Here is a 15,628-nt window from a genome sequence, read left to right as displayed (position 1 = left end):
AAAAAATAATTCGATAGTAATATCTCTCTGTTCGGAAGCAGATATTCAGAAAATCTGCCCCACAAAACCCTCTCCAGCAACCTCTGAAGCTCACCCTCAGCCCACCTAGCCTCAGCGTCAGCCTAGAACCCTCAGCGTGAGCCCTTTGAGGCATTGCGCAGCCTCTACGGCCCTCTGCGTCACTCCTGCAACCTCTGTGTGGATGACGCAGGCCCTTCTGGTCTCTGCATAGTCTCTTCTGCCTCTGCGTGGCTCCCTCTGTCTCAGTGTCTACCTCTCTTTGCTTCTGTGCTGGTCTCTTAGCACTATCTCTGCCTCTCTATCTCGTACTCACTACCCCTCGCTGCAAACTGATCACTGATTCGACTTTTCTTAGCAAACCCCACTCTCGAAAATCGAATCACTGATCACTCTGGTGTATTCTCCAACTGACGCTCAAGCCATTTCTTATACTTTTCCTGTTGGTCTTTCAACGTCCGAGATTACATCTCTAATCAATGGCTAAGATTATATTTGGCTTGATCTATGTGTTTTGGAACTTTCTATCTCAGTTTTATATTAATACCCATTAATATTTTATTTTTCCTAAGTTTAGACTTAGGAACTCCATTAAAAATATTAATTATTTTAATATCTCCTAAACCGGGTAGAATCTGCCCAAACCATTTCTAGGTCTTGGAGATCTCATTTGCTTTAGCCTCTCCACCAATTTCATGGTTAGAGCACATCCAATGCTACCCCAAATCAACATTTACTTGCCTTAAAAGAATGGTGCCTAATCTCATTGACCACTATACCATTGATAGAGAGATCGAGATGTATAGAAGTGATGGACCCCATGATGTGGATGCCATTACCTTGGATGACATTGCCACCATGTTCGAGTCGTTAGTGGAGATTAGGAAGCCTATTAAGGAGAAGGTACTTAAGTGGCTGGTGTAGATCAAGAAGCCTATTATGGAGAAGGTATTTGAATGGTCAGATAAGATAATTATATTAATTCCAGCGAATGACCACAAATGTAGGTCAATGGGACTAAAAGAATACCATCAGTGTCATACAGAGTGGGAGTGTTGTAGCAACTCCTAGATATAAACTAAATACAACAAGATAAATGATTTAAGAACAAATCCATAGAGAGCTTAGTAGCTAGATTGAGAGGGAAAGAAGATAGAGATATGAAATGAAATAAGTACATGAATGAAAACTCCATCTCAAAAGGAGAGCATGTTGAGTGGTACTAGAACTAGAGGTTGAGATGGAAAGTGAAGGGATGTGCATCTCCTCATTCCAGTCCTTAATCATTGTATAGGGCTCGATGCATTGTTTCAGAAAGTCATCCAGATTGTAAACAAGATATTTTTTTTGGGGGGTGGGGGGGTTGTGCTTGTTGTATAATCCTGGGAGGGATCCTAGGTTGACAAGCCCCACTACTCTTATCACTGAATATTAGGTGGAAGAAGCTCTAAATTACACTGTCTGCTGGTCTTGTGACATATATCTTAGGGTCTGGGACAACAGCCTCTGAAGAGTCTCTTGAAAGGACTAATTGGCTGGGTGGGGTGTTGTCAAGAAGAGATTTGGGGCATCATTGATCCAGTAGCTAAAGAAACCAGAATCTTTGATTATTGTTTGCTGCTCTGTGGAAGCTGAATAATAGGGAAGAAAAAAGTTGTCCTCTTGGAAGAATCTAGATGGGGAGAACCACATAGACCTTGTGATCCAAAAATGAATTTTTCCCTATTAAATGGAGCCAAGCACATATGATTTCGCTATTGAAAGAATGGAAAGAGGGACCCATCTGAATCCTTTTAAAGACAATAGAACACTCCCCCGGATCTTGTAGCAAATGGGGCATCTGAAGACGAGGTGATTGTTAGGTTCCATCTCTTTTAAGCGACATCACTGATGGATGCTCTCAGGACAAGGAAGATGGTGATTAGTTTTGACTTGAATATAATGAAAGCTCAATTTGAATTACTGTTGCTCATCCTGGGTTTGTTGAGGATGAGCAATAGCAAGGGGCACTAGGAGCGGGACCCGGTGCCATTGGAGGAGATTGAGAGCCAGAAGAGTTTGGTGTTAGCATCAGTACTGCTTTATAGACTAAGACAACCTCCAGTAGATGTTTGACTGTGGCTCCGGGACCTTCTAGAGGATGACCCACTACCTTTTCCTACAAAAGGGCTCGAGGGATTCAATGTGTAGATTGATCATTATAAATGGCATCACGATGATGAGATACATTTATGATATATTTGATCTAATTTTGCATTGTGTATTCAGTTTTGAGTCTTGGATGGACAACCATTAGACTTGATAGTTAAAGTTTGATGCATCATTTGGTATCGTTACGTCTTTTCATATTTATGTTGGAATGTGATGATCCAATGTTAATTTATATTCAATGAAAAAATGAAGTTTTCAAATAAATTTGATATTTTGTAAGATTTCCCAATTTTTGCAGATTCTGCAACACCCTGAGTTGAAGACCTCCTAGTATTCTTTTTTCCTTTTCTTTATTCTATTGTTGATGTTTGCAACATTCAATCAAACAATAAAGTGAGAAAGAATGTGAGAATCTGGAAGTTGATACGATAAAAGTTGATGAACTACTGTCAAAATAAGATGAAGAGGCTTCATTTGGAATGCCAAAATCAAACCTTGCTTATTGAAATCAAATGATTAAAATAGAGGTGAGCGCGAAAATCTATCCTTGCTTTTCGAAGTCAAACAATGAACTAGAGGGAGGTGTCAAATTTGAGAGTTGAAACACAATTTGTCAGTAAAGAAACATAAAAAAAATTTGATTGAATGTGAAGATAAATAGTTTCTAATACAACTGTTCTTAAAATGATGGTTATATTACGTAAAAGATCAAATTTTTATATCAACGAATCTTAAAATTACATCCTGGAATGGTCCCGTGATATGTTTCCTGCTGTTTTCCCTCTCAAGGACAGTGATATGCACCTATGGCCCATGTAAATAAGTTTGTTCCCTATGCTTGAAAATGTTACAGACAATTCTTTGTTGCTGTCCAAAATGAACATCCCTCGATGTTGTATGTGAGAGGAGCTTTTTTGTTTTTATAATGCTAGAAATCACAGAGAGTACATGGGATTGGAAACTCCAGATTATGATTTAGAATCTTTTATATTTATACTCTTAAGCTTGATAGTTTCAATGTCAGAAGTGGAGAGTTGGTTTGTCTATTTAGGAAGCATGATGAAGTTAGAATGGGGTCTCTTTTCTCTGCACGGTTTCTTTATTAAGTAGATGCAAATACAAATTCTGCTCTTGTCTTGGGACAAGTTGTTTGTAGTAGAGAGTTATTTAGTAATTTTTCCTACATCTTTGCAAGTGTTTGAGTGTCAGCTTCAAATTTGGTGCAGGAGACGTTGAAATCTAATAATGGTGCACTACTGTCAACAATGGATTGGGTTGACAGTCTAACCAACATAAGCATTGGAGATCTTTTGAATGAGGCATCGCGCACAGAGCATGGCAACAGCTACGAGTGCCATTCTGTCAACAGTGGTGCCCGTCCTCAACCGTTTCTACATTATATGGATTCCTTTGATGCTGCTATTGCTGCACAGGTTCCACATTCTCAAGAAGCAGTTAACATTCCCGTTACTCATTCTGAGTCATCAATTTGGGATGGTGAAGAAACGCGTGATGCTTTTGCATTCCAGAAAGTTCCTTTCTCAATCCAAGAATTGGGGCCAGTTAATAGAGTTGTTATGCAGTCAAGTTATCAGGAGGTACCTATAATTTCAAATAGCCTTTGTGGTTCATTAGATTTTTAGTCCAGTTATATCAATTATATCACTTCTTTTTATAGGTGTCAGAGACATTAACCAAATATTACTATCTTTCAGTGTCTTTATCTCTTTGATCTATAATTAGGAAACTCCTTTCTCAAAGGAAAAAAGTGCTGAAATCAAGACAAAGCTTCAAAATGTGGCCTGTGATGCATTGTTTATTTTCTTTCGAGTCTTAAGTGATTGTTATAAGTGCTTTTTCTGTGTGTAGAGGTTTGCCCTAAGTGCTTCAATCCCTGAGGAGGAACCTTGTACAGAAGACCTGAAAATGGGTTCACATCCAATAGAAGAAAACCAAGCTAATGAACTGTATTGGGTATTCACATCCCCTACTAATTTTTTTCAATCATTTTGTGGACATGATTCAATTGTGCATTTTAAATGGTGGAAGACATTATCTGTTGCAATGGCATCCTCTGAAAAGTAATTTTGTTTCTTTCAATCAGGCTGATTCATTAGGGTCCTTGGATATTGGTATTCGCCCTTCTGGAACACAGGGTCAGGACTTGATTGCAGGAGATATTAGTATCAGTTTAAGTGGGCTGATTGCTAGCAGTTTAGATGCATTTCAGAACTGCTCATTTTTTGGGAGTGACAAGAGAGTAAATACTAGTGTAAATAGTCAGGATCAACAAGTCCATTCTTCATTTTCAACCAAAGAAGGCGGAAATAATTCTCTGTTTATAACTGATAGTGATAACATAGGAAAGAAAATGCCTGTCGATTCAGAAAGAATGCATGAACTTGGACAAGGGATGGTTGATGTTTATGGAGCTGAGAAGCAGGCAATGAATTCTGGACATAGTCGGCCCGATTCTTCTGAATTTGTAGAGGCTTGTGCAGTGCCCAATAGTGATCAGAAGTTCCTACAGGTCTGTTCTTATGATTTCAGAAATAGCATGTAATATGATCTTGAATGTTCATGAATGCACTTATATTTCCATGTTTGTTAGTATGCTGTATTTTTAATTCTCTATCTTTGTTACTTGGCCATGCTGCTTATCTTGCAATTTTAAATTGTATTTTTCCTTTTAACACAGCTTGCTTCTTGTAATGTTTGTATAATGAAGTTGGTTATAGGAGTACCTGGAAATATGCATGCACGAGTGGATGAAAATGTAAAAGCTATCTGTTTGTAAGCCTTAACACAGGGAAATGATACAAGATGCAAGAACTTCAAACAACATTGTGTTTGTGTGCATGTATTTTGTCATTTTTTTTAAATTTATATATAAAACTCTCAAAACGGAGAGTTACGTGGACATCAGAGAGCTTAAAGTTCTTGTACAAACCGAAAGCAGTGCTCACAGATTGCCTTTTAAAACCAAGGAAAACAGGGTTTATAAAAATGCCCTTCTATATGAAACATATTATAACTGAGATATAAAGAGTAATCTGTTGCACCAGACCAGTAATTCCATACCTCCAATAAACTGAAACCATATCTGACACTACAAGTGAACCGATAAACATCACAAGAAAATTTGTTGACTGACTTGAGAGTTGAGACCAAAAATATTTATAGCTTCCAAAAAAAACCAGGACTGGTAGAACTTGTTTATTGCATATGCACTGTGGTGGTGCCTCTTTCAACTCAGTGGGGCTTGTTGGTTGATGTAGCTCAGACAGCTGTTCTAGCCTCAAGTGGTGTCAATGAGGCTAGGAACACAAGAGTGGAAAATATCTCCAAGCTTAGTTTATTTTGTACAGTGAAAGTGTATTAATTAAATTCATTAATCAAATTTTAATTATTTTCCTAAGTTTTAACTTAGGGAAATAGATTAATTAGTTAGTAATGATTGAGACATATTTTCCTCTAGAGACTTATCGTAAAGTTTCAAAGTGATTTTCCTCTAGATACTTATATTAAAGTTTCAAAGTGATCTTAGCCATCTATTAGATCATTTCAAATCTAGATCTTAGCCATCGATTTTTCAACGAGAGATTATAAAGGAAATCGATAGGCAGTCTTGGAGATCAATCCATTGCAGTGAATAGGGCACAATGATAGCGTGGGATTTGACACCAGTGAGGGTTTTAGTGGCAGTTGAAGTAGTAATATTTTGAGTTTTCTTTCATTAGTATTCTTCCAGTTTCCAAGATGCGGAGGAGGAATTCTCCTAGAGTTATTTTGCAGAAAGAGAGGCTGAGATTGCCAGGAGAGGTCATATGAGATTGCCGGGAGAGGCCGTATGAGTTGCCAGTTTAATAGATCGAGATTTCTTGTTGCAAAGCAAATTGCAGGAAATTAGTGCAATTGCAAGAAAAGGCAGATTGTGGGAATTCGCAATAGATTACAGGAATAGCAGTGCGAATTGCAGCGAAGGTCATGTCAGGTTGCAGAGGGAGGCCGTAAGCCTTCTTGTGGTCAGATTTGTTGAGAAATCTAAAGGGCTGCAACTAACATGATTTCTCTTCAACTTGATAACTGTGTGTGATGTATTTTTAATTTTCTAGATTATTAGCTTCTTCTCTTATTATTATGTTGCCCTTATCATCAAACAACTACCAAAAGAAGATCAACAATACACAAGAATGAGGGTTTTAGTGGCAGTTGAAGTAGTAATATTTTGAGTTTTCTTTCATTAGTATTCTTCCAGTTTCCAAGATGCGGAGGAGGAATTCTCCTAGAGTTATTTTGCAGAAAGAGAGGCTGAGATTGCCAGGAGAGGTCGTATGAGATTGCCGGGAGAGGCCGTATGAGTTGCCAGTTTAATAGATCGAGATTTCTTGTTGCAAAGCAAATTGCAGGAAATTAGTGCAATTGCAAGAAAAGGCAGATTGTGGGAATTCGCAATAGATTACAGGAATAGCAGTGCGAATTGCAGCGAAGGTCATGTCAGGTTGCAGAGGGAGGCCGTAAGCCTTCTTGTGGTCAGATTTGTTGAGAAATCTAAAGGGCTGCAACTAACATGATTTCTCTTCAACTTGATAACTGCGTGTGATGTATTTTTAATTTTCTAGATTATTAGCTTCTTCTCTTATTATTATGTTGCCCTTATCATCAAACAACTACCAAAAGAAGATCAACAATACACAAGAACATAGGATATAGGCCGCAAACCAGGGCCAAAACCTCTCCACTTGAGAGGAAAACTCACGAATCTCCTCTTCTTATATATTCTTGAAATGACAAATTCCAAGACCTCTAGACCAAGACCAATACCCTTCTAAGACCAAGTTTGACGTCCTTGATGATGTGCTTCCTTTGTCCAAGTAAAGTCCAGTCAAATCTCTTCCAACTGCACAACTTCGACCCCAAGCTACAAAATTTTGGCCTCCACTAGAAGTCTGAAATTTTCGACCCCAGTAACGTGTGAGCAGTTTCAAGGCTTCCAAGGCTTCACTTGAGTTTCTCCTTCTTCTAGGGTTTGTGGGTGATCTAATAGACCTCCCCTCGAACTTCTTTTGGCAATTTCTTTAACTTCGATCTTCCTTGAACTTCTTTTGGCAATTTCTTTAACTTCGATCTTCCTCGAACTTCTTTTGGCAATTTCTTTAACTTCGATCTTGTAGCAGCGAAACCCCAACCTTCCTTTTTTGCAAGAGAGAGAGAGAGAGAGAGAGAGAGAGAGAGAGAGAGAGAACCCAAACTTTTGTCCTTCGTCCTTCTTCCTTCCTTTGCTAGGCTTCTTCTGCTTCTCCATTTAAGCCATCTCTTAGATGATGAGAAGATGAGTGGGTGTCCATAGGAGGTCAAGTTCCCTCTTATATATAAGTTTCCAAGGAGGACGACATGCCCTAATGAGGCTGACTTCCTACCTGCGAGGCTGACTTGGTCTTGGAGGGTATTTTGACACTTTTAAATACAAAAGTAATTCTTTTTTACAAGTTACAATGTGCTCGATGGGTCTTCTTCATATGACAATGAATCTTTTGACTTCTTGACCCCAGGACAAATCCTAGAAGCATTCAATGGGTGTTTGACCTCTAAATAAAAGACCTTGAGCATGAAACCCATGCTACAAAAATAACAATTATAAATTTTCTTTCTTGTTTTACAATATACAAGAATCAAAAGTACATTTAATATTTATGAAAACTGAACCTAGTTACACATTTCAACAAAATCAACCTTGTGGAGGTGAAGTAATATTTTTTTTGGAGCTTTGCCATGGTTTGACAAGTAGTTGTAATATTTATCAATTGCAAAATTTGCTGAAGATTATAATAAAACCCTCAAATCTAAAGAATTGGTTCTCCCTTTGGGGTTTTTCTAGGGACCTTTTGTTTGAGAATATTGTGTCCAATTTTTGGTTAGCTTTCTTCTTAGAGTTTATTTAGTTGGTGAAATTTTGCAGTTTTGTTTTATTAGTTATTTGCAATAAATAATTTGTTGGGACAAATAATCTGTTTAAAGATAGGAGAATAATAACTAGAAATTTTCGCATGGTATAAGAGCAGATCTGAAGCCCAGGGGTTTATTGGAGTACATCATCGCAGGGATTTAGAAGAGGAAGTCAAGGGTTTAATACCTAGACTGATTTCCATAACTATTTGGAGGAATTTTACCAGTGTTATTTTGTGCAAGGAGGCCAAATTAACCAGTGTGAATTGCCAATTTACTAATGCGTGTTGTCGTAGACAATTTCATTTGCTAGTTGCCTCGTCGGTTTTCTCTAGTTACTAGAGGTAGAGAAATTCGTCAGAGTGTTTCCCCGGAGGCAGTGCGAGTTTCTAGGAGGGCCAATGCGCAGTTTCAATGGACAATGCAAGTTCACAGAGGAAGTGCAAGTGGCCTAGTATCAACCTATATCATTTGTAGAGGGAGAACGTGAGGTTTTCCAAGTACTTTTGTTAGTTGGTAGAAGAGATTATTTTTTATTTTCTCTCAATTGCTTCAACAATGGCTTCAAAAGAATTGAGGGATCAAGATAGGTTGGATGGTGTATTTAACTTTGGTGTTTGGAGAATCTGGTGCCTTCTTATTTTAGAAGAACATGGATTGAAGGAGTTTGCTATGACACATATTGTTGTACCAACAGATCCTATCATGTTGCATGAGTACTGGAAAGATGATGCCAAGGCCAGGCATATTATTCTATATGGGGACAAGGATCACACAGTTCCACATTTAACGGAAGAACATACAACCAAGAAGATGTCGGATGCCATCAACAAACTTTTCCCGGATAAAAGTATGAATTGGAAAATGATCCTAAGAGAGAAGATCAGATGCACCAGACAAAATAAGTGAGAAAATATTGTCAGTTATCTCACTCATGTCAGGATTGTCAAAGATGAGCTAGCAACTATTGGAGAGTGTAATATCCCCAATTTTGATTTTCTACACTAGAGATGATTTTTGGAAGAGGATGCAATTCCGGAATTGGGACATAGGAGGAAAAAGGGAAATCACAACTTTAGTGGAGAGTGGGGACCACAAGGAGAGGAATTTGACCCAAGTGGCACTTCACCCTAGTGAGACCAGAGAGAGAAAGGAAGGGGTGTGAATTAGTGGAAGGTGGGGACTACAAAGAGAGAGAGGGCCAACAATTAGAGGGGAGCTTGGGGCTTTGGCCAAATGATTTTTGCAGTTCTTGTTTAGCAAGACAACCCATGTTATTTAGCACAAGGAATTACCATGCGGGAATTCCAACCTCCCTTTTGGTGGATTTTGAGTGCCACCGTAAGGAGGAATTTCTGAACTTAGTGGGAGGTAAATCTGTTGGAAATTGTGGTACCTTTCAGCCCATTTCTCAACCAATTCGATTTCTAGGGAGGATGCAGGGTTCAAAATCGTACCACTGAGTTGGGGCAGAGAAAAGTGGTATTTTGGCCTGAGAATTTAGTAGAAATTTCCCTCAGGTTGGACTAGCATTTGTCGAGATTTTTCAGGGCTAGAAGTTGCAACTTTTGTGAGATCCAAATATGCCACTCTAGGCCCTACGTAGTAGTGACACTAGGTAAAATTCGTGGGGTTGAATACTTCATGCTTGTGCGGGTTTTTGGGAAGGAGATCCACTCAGCTCTTCTAAGGTAATTTCCAGGGAAGTTCTACAGCAGATTGAGGAGAACCAAGTGCCAAATCTAGCAGTTGAAGTGTGGGGGACGCAGTTTCTGCCAGGAAGGGTGTAGCACCAAAATTGGGTAATTCCAGGAGGTCAGAATTAGCCCAATTCCTTTCTGGGTTTTGTCGGTCAGGGGTAAGGGAATCTGCTCCTAATTTTGTAGAATTTTTAGAGGAGTTTTTGTACCCTAAAACAATAGGATTATTTGGTAGCCGATTAGGAGAAGTGAGCTTAAATTTTGGGTCTCGGGTGGTTGGTAAAATTTGCCCAAACCCTTTTTGAGTTTTTCCTAAGTTTTTGGTGGAGAGCTCAAGATTAATTTGGCCGAATTTTCTGAGCATATTTGGAGGCTCAAACAGGGGTTTTTTCTAAACATTAAGGAGAAGCATTCCTCTTCATCTGGGTAGCATCTTTCTCACTTGAGATTGTTTAGCTTGTTTTGGCAAGCCCAGGTACACGCATTTCATCCATTGTACTCTTCTCCATATATAATAAAATGGTTGAATTTTGGTGCAGTTCCAGTGTAAATTATGGGTGTTTGATTGCTGTTTAAATATTTCAGTGTTGTATGGTATTTTGCTTTGTATATCACTGTTATTTCCTTTTTGGATCATTACAATGGTATCAAAGCCATAATCTTGGCTCAACCTATGGGAAACCCTTCATTATATGACAAGACTAGAATAAAAAAAAGCTGAGAAATCATGGGATCGAATGAAAGGTTAAAATCAAACAACATGGCAGTAACCTTGAATGAGGTGATTAGGATGCAACAAATGATGGTTGATGTGGGGAAGCAACTGATTCATACAACAATTGGGAATCAAGACCATTGTCAATTATACAACAGATTCACTATGCCCAAAATTGTGGATATGCATCAAGATGGCAAGACATGATTGCCACTGATTTGGTGTTATTGGTAGCAATTGGAGGGCATATCAATCATTGGGACATGGCATTTGAGCGTCTGTCTCTTTTTGGGAGTTCTGTGAACTAAGAGACATGCACACATCAATGGGAATTCAGTGGAATTATGCAGAGATGATGAGGAGGATTAAGGCAAAAGTTGAAAGAGTAGTTGAAGGGGCCATGGTTAGCAAGGAGACAGCTGAGCATACACTCGTTGGTGAGATGCCATCCATTGTTGAGGTATCGATTGATGAGGTATCTAGGGTTGTGATCGATTTCTCAGGTGATAGCATTGCATCACAGGTTGATGAGGTGTCCGGAGATATCTCCACCGTTGTTGAGGAGCCGATAGGTACAGAGGCATCCAAATCTATGACAGAGTTGCCAGACAACAGTCACCTGCAGCTGATTGGTGAGTAGGTTTGCGTGTTGGGTTGTCTATGGAGGAGCAGTTGGAGGCTCATGTTGAACATGATGGAGGATGATGTGCAACCATCCTTTGGGCTAGCCATTGATGAGGGGTAGCATAGAGTCCACGCATTGGGATTTCAACACAGTTCGCTTCAGAGGTACACTGACGGGATCTACAACGTTATTATCCCACCCTTATGCATTGGATTGAGGGAGGCAGAGTTGTCTAGACATACTTGAGGGGATGCCTAGGTTAGCAGGACTGAGCGACATGAGGTGAGCATGGCATTGCATCAGCTTGGAGGGCTTGTTCCTTCCATAGGGGATTTTACATTTGATACCTCCTTTGGGATCAGAGGGCGAGAGGCACTGAGCTAGTACCCGATGGAGCAGGATAGGCAATTGGATGCATCCATGGCCACATTTATGCAGAGGCCATGGATTACTAGATGGACACGAGAGCCAAATTGTTGTTGGGATCAGATGGGATTTCCCATCACATCATACAGCTAGTAGGTGAGGGTAGTAGTCGCGTGATGGATTTGATGTTTGGGCACACACACATTTTTAGATATCTGTCAGAGCCCCGGACAACACTAGTGACAGGATGGGTCGACAGGGGAGTAAACAAATTTCATGATTTGTCTTGGCATATTGACTGTGCGTGGAGTCATAGGGTGATTAGCCTACTTTAACAATAGTTGGTAGGAGGAGGTGGCATCGATAGGCCACCAGACAAGGCATTACATGCATATAGTGCTCTCTCATTAGTATATTGGACACCAGAGCTACTGAGGATAGACACAGTAGTGTCATCCCTGTTGGCATGTGAGGAGTCGGGCTGCTTAGGTCTTTTAGGGCAGATGGGAAGATGTAACACACATGATGGAGGGTTTACTAGCAGAGTGGTGGATACTTTGGCACATGCAAGATATTGTATGTTACAGGGTGTTACGACAGTGGGCAGTGGTACACACGACTACATAGAGTTATGTCGTAGGGTCCAGTCTTATGTAGAGGGATGTAGAATGATGCATACAGACCCCATTTTAGGCCATAACATCCAGTGGTGTGTAGGGCTATGCAACGAGGAGCAATGGCCTGTAGAGGAGCATGGAGATACATGGTCGTGTGCTATAGCATGTCGGTTTACATTGTGGAGTAGGAGTGACTCGCATTGCATTGAGTACCCGCAGGGAGTTTCAGGTACAATGACACTAGTAGGACACAAGGTGATACATGATAGGTCGGCAGGAGCAGGGGGTATCTAGCGGCGTACATGGGTAGGTCGCGATGTATTGTGACATGTCGAGGAGTACAAGGATGCTCAGTGGTATGCAAAGGCATATGGCGTTGCACAACAAGGTCTTGGAGTGTTGCCTCTAGGGAGACTTATGGACAGAGACACCGAGCATACCTTTGGGTGTAGTTCACCTGGGGTTGATAGGGACACAGATGAGCAATACTGGAACGAGTTAGCAGGTACATGTTTGGGGAGTGCATGGGTTGTTGCAACAGTAGCATATGTTTCGCCCTTGAGTTCACACTTAAAGGGATTCATGACACATTTCGGGTGAGGCACTCAGAGGTTTCATGGGAATATATACAGTAGGTGGATGACCTCTCTTGTGGGCGGATGTTTAGGCTCCATGCAGTATTGAGCTGTGCTTTCAGGAGGCAGGATCGCAGGTTTCACGATGTGATATGGCAGGCACAAGGCAATTTTGAGTACACCAAATTGATTCATGATATGTGGAACCTATATATTGATTACATGAAGGGAGTAGAGATGTGGAACATGAGGGTTTCGACAGTCATCAGGACTATGTCGCAACGGATATGGTTGTGGGGTCTGGGATTCAGTTGGCTGACATGTCACTCTATTTTGTGATGAGCAGGGTCATGGCAGAAGGTGATCTAGCTCTCTTTGGGGTTGACTTATGGGGGGTTGCTGAGGCCTCCATTGTATGGTGAGTCAGGCTTTGCCAATTGTTGCTCAAGATTGGGATTAGCGATGGATGAGTAGATATTGACATCATAGAGATACCTGGGCATGATGAGCTTGATCTTTGTCGATATTTCGTTACTAGGTTTCAGGATAGGAGGATACAGTGTGCCCACGATGGGTAACCCATGAAAGCCAGAGTGGTGCAACGACAACATGGTGGCACCCTTTTGAGGCTATTGTGGGAACCAGGCATCGCAGTATTGGACAACTCAACGACCTTGAGAGATGCGTTGGCTACCATAGGGGGAGATCATTTAGATCTTCCATTGGGATTTTGTGACTCGTTGATGTCATGGGGGACTTCATCTACATGGCAGGTTGGTCAGCAGGAGGATATCAAGGGAAGCCCACGCGGGAAAGATTTCATCCTCACGGGGATTGGATTGTATCTTTAGGAGTTTACTCTTGGAGTGCAGGAGGTGGACTACTTGTCAAGGCAGTTTCAAGGGGAGTCGGATAGAGTCATACATTATCATAATGTTTTACTTATTGATAGTATGCAGAGGAATTTTGGTACCTATTCCTTGTTGGAAAGTGAGGGGAGCAAGGGGTGCTTCACAATCATTAGGATGGCTTGGGATTTGGGTATCGAGGGATTCCTTCATGACCAGATAGTGCAGAGATTGGGGATGAATCAGTGGCACATTTGGGACATTGGTATTATTGATGGTGATAGAGGTGATCAACAGTTAGAGGGGTAACTTATTTAGGCATTGCTTGAGGACAAGCAATTTTTGATGGGGAGAACTGTAATATTCCCAATTTTGATTTTCCGCATTAGAGACGATTTTTGGATGAGGAGGCAATTCTGACATTGGGACTTAGGAGGAAAAAGGGAATCATAGGTTTAGTGGAGAGTGGGGACCACAAGGAGAGAAATTCAACCCAAGTGGCAATTTGCACTAGTGAGAAGAGAGAGAGAAAGGAAGGGGTGCGAATTAGTGGAAGGTGGGGACTACCAAGGGAGAGAGGGCTGACAATTATAAATAGAGCTTGGGGGCCTCCATTTGGCATCTTTGATCATTTTTACAAATCAACTCTAGTTCTCTTGAGCTATTTAGCCAAGACAACCCGTGTTGTTTAGCACAAGGAATTCCTAAGCGGGAATTCCAACCTCTCTTTCAGTAGACTTTGAGTGCCACCCTAAGGAGGAATTTCTAAACTTAGTGGGAGGTAAATCTGCTGGAAATTGTGGTACCTTTCAACTCTTTTCTTAGCTAGTTCGATATCTAGGGAGGACGTAGGATCAAAATCATACCACTGAGTTGGGGTAGAGAAAAGGGGTATTCTGCCTTGTTGTCGCACAAAGTGTCTAGGCACTGCGACAACGCTCAGAGTAAGGGTTGTCACTCTAATCCTTACTCACTCTGTTTAGACTCTCTCCTAGACAAGGCAAGGTGGGGTAGTCCCTAGGGTGAATGAATGAGGATAGCCTGTGAAACACAGGCTCTAGGAGACTTAAAGATGGACAACTTGACGAATGTAAATGAGTCCTGGTTAACTGAGATGAATAGATCAAACACTAATACGACCAAGACACAACCACAAGATAGAAATGATTATAGACTAGTGCTTTTATATTCAATTAATCATAGACTAAAAAAAAAAAAAAGTTATCCAGAGAAATTTATAAATGTGACAAATAGTGATGACCATGAATGATTAAATGTCAACGTCCAAAACTTTATCATGCAAGAGTTTCTAGCAATTAAATCCCAGATCTTAGAAGAATTTATCTTTCTCCTATAGGCAATATAATTTTTAAAACATTAATCGCACTTTCCTATAGAGAAATCATTATCACAAAAATTAAAATTTTACACTTAACACCAATGACACCAAGGAACTTTAAATTTGAATGTTAAGTATCCCTTAGGCAATCAATTTAATGTGGTTATGAAGAAATTAAATTTTTAATGTGAAGAAAGTAAAACAAATCAAAAGGGTTAATAAATTGAAATTTCCATAGGCCACATTAAAATTTTTAATGTGAAAGCGGAAATCCTCCTTTGATTTAATTCTTTTAGGAATTTTAAAGTCACATAAATGATTTTTTTTTATTTTTTTTATAATTTTTTTATTTTTATTTTTATTTTTTAATTTTTTAATTTTTAATTAATTTATTTTTAATTTTATTTTTTATTTTTATTTTTTATTTTTTTATTTTTATTTTTTATTTTATTTTTTATTTTTTTATTTTTATAGATTTTTTAATGCTTTTAAAAATGTTTTAAATGCTTTTACATGAAATAAAAAAAAATAAAAATAAAAAATGTAAAACAAAACAAAAAAGGCGAAAAAATTAAAATCAAAATAAAACAAACCTAGGATTAAAAACAAAACAAAAAACTTTATATCAAAATATAAAGTAAATAAGAAATTGAATTTGAAAAATTAAAAGACAAATCTAAGTCAAAGTTATAAAAAAAATATGAAAACTAATCTAACCCTAACGAAAT

The 15,628-nt window shown here is 39.4% G+C and overlaps 1 protein-coding gene across 3 annotated transcripts in view; it reads left to right on the top strand.

Moving 5' to 3' along the window:
- TKI1 (TSL-kinase interacting protein 1) overlaps positions 1-15,628 on the top strand; it is a 239,670-nt gene that overhangs the window by 161,940 nt on the left and 62,102 nt on the right. For 2 of the 3 annotated variants that reach the window (XM_089394984.1, XM_089394982.1), the window contains exons 10-12: positions 3,396-3,767; positions 4,039-4,143; positions 4,274-4,699. In XM_089394984.1, coding sequence (XP_089251110.1) covers positions 3,396-3,767; positions 4,039-4,143; positions 4,274-4,699 — 903 coding nt within the window. The remainder of the gene's footprint in view (positions 1-3,395; positions 3,768-4,038; positions 4,144-4,273; positions 4,700-15,628) is intronic. The other variant, XM_089394983.1, reaches the window with a different exon arrangement.

The sequence above is a fragment of the Pinus tabuliformis genome, chromosome 1_2, assembly GCF_031772625.1.
Source record: "Pinus tabuliformis cultivar Carrire ecotype Pingquan chromosome 1_2, CPIR1, whole genome shotgun sequence".
Classification (NCBI taxonomy): Eukaryota; Viridiplantae; Streptophyta; class Pinopsida; order Pinales; family Pinaceae; genus Pinus; species Pinus tabuliformis.
This window is presented reverse-complemented; position numbering and strand designations above follow the sequence as displayed.